Source organism: Ursus maritimus, unplaced genomic scaffold (assembly GCF_017311325.1).
Source record: "Ursus maritimus isolate PB19 unplaced genomic scaffold, ASM1731132v1 scaffold_15, whole genome shotgun sequence".
In the NCBI taxonomy this organism is placed as follows: domain Eukaryota; kingdom Metazoa; phylum Chordata; class Mammalia; order Carnivora; family Ursidae; genus Ursus; species Ursus maritimus.
In genome coordinates this window covers 4,950,869-4,957,096 of record NW_024423897.1, presented here as the reverse complement: position 1 = coordinate 4,957,096, position 6,228 = coordinate 4,950,869, and the positions used below count along the sequence as shown (strand labels likewise).

The window sequence follows — 6,228 nt, the reverse complement described above, 5'->3', positions numbered from 1 at the left end:
CGAGTGATTTTAGAATTCGCGGGCAGACAACGATTCTGTATGTATCCTCCAGGGGAGACAGCCGAGACTGGCGCTGGAGGTGACCGCCCGGCATGCGGTCCTGTCCCGTCCTGTCCACGGTGCCCCTCGGCGGCCTCAGCAGTCCCTGAGGGCGTGAGCAGGGCAGGAAGGGAGTGAGTGATCCAGCGCCCAGGCTGGCCTGCTGCGGGAGGGGCTCGATGCTCCCGTTACCCAAAGAAATCCCGCTATCTGCTGGAAACATGAGCCGCCCCCTCGCCTCGCCCCTCGGGTACCCCAGGTCCCCACACCTGCCGTGCCATCGGCGGGTTCCCACGCGAGACCACAGTCCCCGTCCATCCTGCAACGAATTTCGAGGGGCTGGATGCCCGCTCCCCACCGGGCGACCCTGGGTCCCTACACCAGCCGGGCCGGGCACGCGTGGGCACCTGCGAGTCACACCTCGGTCCGCCTGGCGGGGGCCAGGGAGTGTCTCCAAAGTGGCCCGGGCGGGGGCGAATTCTCCCCACGCGGGTCGGTGTCCTCGGGAGCGCCGAGCATGCCGCGCTGCTCCCCTCACCCCGCGCGCTGGGAGCGCGAAGCTTGCGCCGGGTGGTGCGCTTCTTTCGTTGCTCCCTTGGCGGTGGAGTGTCCAAGACGCTTCCGCGGATTCCACAGGGTCGTTCCGGGCTTGCAACTCCATTGTAATTGAAACGATTCACATGGTTTGGGTTTTGCCCAGATGAAAAAATTTGGAAGAAAACGAAACCCCCCTCAGCAAACGACAATCTCACCAGCAGAGCGCCCTGGCCCTCCCCGCGCTGCGGCCGGGAAGCGGCCCCGGCCGGGAGGAGCGGGGAGCGTCTGCTAATTGCAGCTTCGTTAGATTTCGGGTTTGGGAGGCTGCGGTTCGGGCGCTAATATCCGCCGCCCATTATCCCGGCTAATAAATTTGACCTATTGTTCGTTTGTTAAAATGATGTCACCTTGGAACAGTCCCTAAGCTCCTATTTCCATGAATTAGGCCTTTATTGAAAGCAGGGAGCCAATGGGAGGAGAGAGGCTTGTTGATCGCAGCCAATGGCTGCGGCGGGAGAGGAATTAGCAGCGGAAACTCCAGGTTCGGTTCAAGAAAGATGACACAGAGCCTGTCGGGCCCGCGCACTCTTGGCAAAGTTTCAGTGCAACGAGAGGCGCCGGGCGCTCCATGGCCGCGCCGTAACAGGGACCCAGCCGCCTCCCCGCCCAGCCCAGCCCAGCCCTTCCGCCCGCCCAGGATGGAGGCGCCCGCCAGCGCGCAGACCCCGCACCCGCACGAGCCCATCAGCTTCGGCATCGACCAGATCCTCAACAGCCCGGACCAGGACAGCGCACCAGCCCCGCGGGGCCCCGACGGCGCCAGCTACCTGGGAGGGCCCCCGGGGGGCCGTCCGGGCGCCACATACCCGTCTCTACCCGCCTCTTTTGCCGGCCTCGGCGCGCCCTTCGAGGACCCGGGATCTTATAGTGTCAACCTGAGCCTGGCGCCCGCCGGCGTGATCCGAGTGCCAGCGCACAGGCCGCTGCCCGGGGCCGTGCCACCGCCTCTGCCTAGCGCGCTGCCCGCCATGCCCTCCGTGCCCACGGTCTCCAGCCTGGGCGGCCTCAATTTCCCCTGGATGGAGAGCAGCCGCCGCTTCGTGAAAGACCGCTTCACAGGTGAGCAGGGCCAGCTAACAGGCACCGGGCCTCGGCCCTCGCGGGGCCAGAGGCGCCGCGCCCTAGGTGCTCCACTCTGGGAAACGATTCCGGAGGCCCAAGCGTGGCAGAGGCCTCAGCACCCGGGGCCCCGGGGAACCACAGGGGAAGGAAAATCGGGGAGTTTAGGGGAAATAAGCCTACGCCCAGGGGAAGAGGGATTATCTCCCGACCGGCTTGGTGCCGCTGGGGACGCAGGGGACCAACGAAATAGCGGAGCACTCTGCGCCCCACTGGGCGGCACGGGGTCCGCATGGGGCCTGAAAAGCAGTCGAGCCGGGCTGGGCTTCAGGGGGGCCTTGTGTGTCTCCGCAGCGGCGGCGGCGCTCACGCCCTTCACTGTGACCCGGCGCATCGGCCACCCCTATCAGAACAGGACGCCGCCCAAGCGTAAGAAGCCGCGCACGTCCTTTTCTCGGGTGCAGATCTGCGAGCTGGAAAAGCGCTTCCACCGCCAGAAGTACCTGGCCTCGGCCGAGAGGGCGGCGCTCGCCAAGTCCCTCAAAATGACGGACGCGCAGGTCAAGACCTGGTTCCAAAACCGGAGGACCAAGTGGCGGTGAGAGAGGCCCGGCTCGGCCCATCTTGCACCCGCCCTTCACGCGCCGCGCGCCGCAGCCTCGCGCTCTCCCCATTCTGTGGTACCCGCTACCCGCCCTCCCAGGGCTGCGCCTCCCCACTCCTTCCCAAATTTTTTCTCCCTGCTCTTCTTCCCGCCGGCCTGTGTTTCTCTCCCCACTCTCCCGCGCCTCGGCTTCTCCTCCATTCTCATCCCTGTGTCGCTCTCGCGCGCCTCTCCAACTCTCCGTGTTTTCTTCCGTCTCTGCGCCCTCTCGGTTTCCTCTCACCTGCACCTCCACCAGCATCCGACCCACCCCCCACCCCGGGGTCTCTGGCACTCCCCTGATCCCTCCGGCTTGCCCTCTCGGATTTCTGACAGTCCGCGCGGCCTCCGTGTTCCCCCTTAGGCTCCCATCCTGACTCCAGCCCCGTTTTTATCCGATCCCTATTTCCATCCAAACCCGTGAACGGCGAAGGGATCGCGTTTTGGAAGAGAGGTTCGAGAAGGGCCTGGGAGAACTGGATGAGGCTGACCCGGCCCAGGGACACCGCGCGGGCAGTGCAGAGCCAGCACTCCCACCCGCAGACCCTAGCGACCCGACTGTCCGCAGGGCCGAGTCAGTTACACATACGCCCTGCCCTTGCTATCCCGCAAAAGAAACATCTTTATTGTTGGCGAAGCCACAATACCCGGACGTGCAGGTGGGCGGCGGGCTGAGTCCCCTCCCCAAGACCGCCCGACACACAACAAAAACAAACGATGCCAATCCACTCCCCGGACGCGCGGGCCTCGGGCGCACAGCGCCAGCAGGGGTGCAGACGGGTCCTGCGCCTCGAGGCTCCCGGCTGGCCTCTGCTCCCGGGAGGGCTGGGGCCCCGCCGGCGGCCCCGCAGTGCCGGGTGCATGACGGTGCTGTCCCTCTCCCTCCCCCGGTGCAGGCGGCAGACGGCGGAGGAGCGGGAGGCGGAGCGGCAGCAGGCGAGCCGGCTCATGCTGCAGCTGCAACACGACGCCTTCCAAAAGAGCCTCAACGACTCCATCCAGCCCGACCCTCTCTGTCTGCACAACTCGTCGCTCTTTGCTCTGCAGAATCTGCAGCCCTGGGAGGAGGACAGCTCCAAGGTCCCCGCCGTCACCTCTCTGGTGTGAGCCACCAGCGCGCACAGTCACCAAGGATCGCCGCCCCCACCCGGCGGGGCGCCCTGGGCCCCCAGCCGGGCTGGGGGGGACCCGAGGCCGAGAGGGACAGGGGCCTCCGAGCTCAAGTAGACCCCGGGGCGCGGCCGCATCTCCGCCGGCCGCGGAGGGGGGCTGGGCCCGAGCTCCGCGCGGCTGCACAATCCGAGCCCCCGCCCCGCGCCCAGTCCCGCCCCAGGCCGGGGCCTGACAAAGAAAGCGCCTTACGTTTCTCCGCCCCTCGCCCGCACGCCCCCGGGCCGGGCGCCTGTATTATACTTTGTACTTTTGCCCAAACGTGTAAATAATAAAAGTTTTGGCTTTTTTCTTTAGAAACCGGCCACCTGCTTCCCCCGCGGGGGCCGCTGGAGGAGGGGCGGCCGACCAGGTGGCTGGGGGGAGCGCCAGGGCTGGGGCACCCTGCGTTTAGGCTGGGTCCACTCCTCTCCTTTTCCGTTCCTTTTATTTAAGTCGTTTTATTTAATAAAGAAGTTAGCTATTTCACTTAACGCCGCTTTTATTTCGTTTTCGTTCCAATAATGCTCGGCGAGCCCGGCCCTGCGCCCCACCCCTTCGGCGGTAGAGGCCGAGCCGCGGTGTTCGGGGGCGCGTCCACCTCTCCAAGCTTCTTCGGTTGTCGCCTCAGCTCCAACCCCGGCCCGGGGCCCCGGGGAGGATCCGCGGTGCAGGTCAGTGCGTGCCGGCCGCCGGCAGTTCGGGTGCCGGCGGGGTGGGGAGGATATGGGAACTGCACTCAAGGCCCGGAGGTCGAAGGTCGGCGCCAGGCAGGGATGGGGATGAAAGCCGCCCCCCGCCCCGGGCGGGTACTTAGGTCTTCACAAGGCAGACCCACCTAGGGGGTGAAAGGCACCGTGATCTCGAACTTCTAAGAACTCGGAGCCCTCCCCCGCCCCCACAACCCACTGACCTCCTCTTTTTCCAGTGAGGCCTCAGGCCCTGGTCGGACCCAAGGACTGGCAATAGGGGATCTAGGCGCACTGTGGGCGGGCTGTTTGCACAGAATCGGTGAACGTCCTGCGTCTCCAAACGCTCGGTGTCTGAGGCGTAAGCGCGGGGCACAAACCCAGAACACCCGCACCCTTTGGGGATACGTGGGACCACAGGTGGGGCGTGACGTCATTCGACGTCACTGCAGCCTGGCGGCTTTACTGTTCAGGAGAGGGGCGGGGCGCCCAGAAACCCTGGAATACCGAGCCCAGGTGTGAAAGCAGCGAGGCCCGGTCCACCCAGCTTTACCTCGGCTCGAAAGCTGGGAGTTTCGGGATCACGGGACGGGCAGTGGGTTATCCCTCCCAACAAACACACACCCGAAGCGTTGGTGAACATTTCCTCTTGCTCCCTCATTTTTTCCCCCTTTTATTCGGTCTTTTAAATTTTTTCTTATTTCTGACCTCTCCACTTCTTTCTCTACGATGTTCTCTATTTTCTACTCTATTTGTTACTCTTGGTCTCCGTGTTACTATAACTTCTGCTTTTCCTTTACAGTTTTATGTTTCCCTATATAGTTCGTCCACTATTGCTGTTAGTTTTCCCGACTCTTTGTCTATCCTGCCCCCATTCTCTCTCCATTTCTGACTCTTCCGTCCCCTGTCTCTTTCTAGGTTTCTTTTCCTGCCTCTCTTCCTCCTTCCCTCCTTTCCATTTGTCCTTTTTGTTTTCTTTTTCTGGTCTCAGAACCTCTTCGCTTCTATCTTTCTCTGTGTCTGTCTCCGCCACCCCCTCCTTGTCTTGGTCCCCTCCTCCTGACCCGGCTCCCATTAGCTTCCTGAGGCGAAACGGTTCTGGGGCTATCCCACAGGCCCTATAGCCGCCCCACCCGCCTCAGCACACCACCTTCCCCCCTGGCCAAGCGCCACCCTGCGGGCTCGGGTGTTTGGGCGCCTTCGTTGTACGCGGGCTGTGCGATTGTCTACACTGGCTGGGCTCGAGGGACGGGAGGAAGTCTGAGAAACACAGCGGAGCTCCCGTGTTTGCTGTCTTCACCTCCATCTCCAAGCCCTACTCGCCCAGACTTATAGACACCCCCGAGAGGGACAAGAGGGACTCAGACCTTCACGTCTCTTCCACGGGTAGTTTCTTGAAATGCTTCTATTTTCTCCACTAAAAAGCATGACGAACGCCTCCAAAGGGATGGGAAAAGTTGGCCTTCCGCCTGGGGACTTAAGCAACTAAGAACGACCTTCTTTGCCTTTGCTGACCAAGCAGCCCCTTCCTCAGGGACTGGCGTCGCTTTCCAATTTCCCGCACTTTTTTTTCTTTTTCTCTATAATAAGGCATAGTGGTTTTGTTTTCCTAAGTTAGTTTTGTTGTTTTGCCAGGATGACCCTCAATTCTTGGGCCTTTTCGGGGAACACACACACGTCTTTTTTCTTTCTCTCTGGTGCCTCGTTTTAAGCCAAAGATCTCTGACCCAGAAGCCCGCCCGGGGTCTGCATTCGGCGGAGCCTGGGGATGGGGCCTATCTAGTCTTGCTCTGGCTCTCAGGGACGTCACTGGGAGCTCCTGGGGCTTTCGCCTTCTGTGAGCGCTTTGCCCCAACCAAGCCTTGCCCAGCCTGAGACTAAGCGTCCCTCTGAATTAGGAGACTGAGCCCACTCCTATGCGCGGGGTGGTGATAGTCTCTCCCAGGCCCACCCAGAGCTGTGTGGGCGCCCCCAGCGGGTAGGACAGATTGCTGGGCGACGCAAGGGTGTTTAGTGCTGAACTCCCTCCTCCCGGTGTCCAAAGCCTGGAGG

At 62.7% G+C, this 6,228-nt stretch overlaps 1 protein-coding gene across 1 annotated transcript; it reads left to right on the top strand.

Moving 5' to 3' along the window:
- Window positions 1–1,274: 1,274 nt before the first annotated feature.
- LOC121102748 (T-cell leukemia homeobox protein 3) lies at window positions 1,275–3,445 on the top strand. The gene is made up of 3 exons (XM_040630301.1): window positions 1,275–1,695; window positions 2,050–2,293; window positions 3,235–3,445. The coding sequence occupies exons 1-3, from the start codon at window positions 1,275–1,277 to the stop codon at window positions 3,443–3,445; spliced, it is 876 nt and encodes a 291-aa protein (XP_040486235.1).
- The last annotated feature ends 2,783 nt before the right edge of the window (window positions 3,446–6,228 follow it).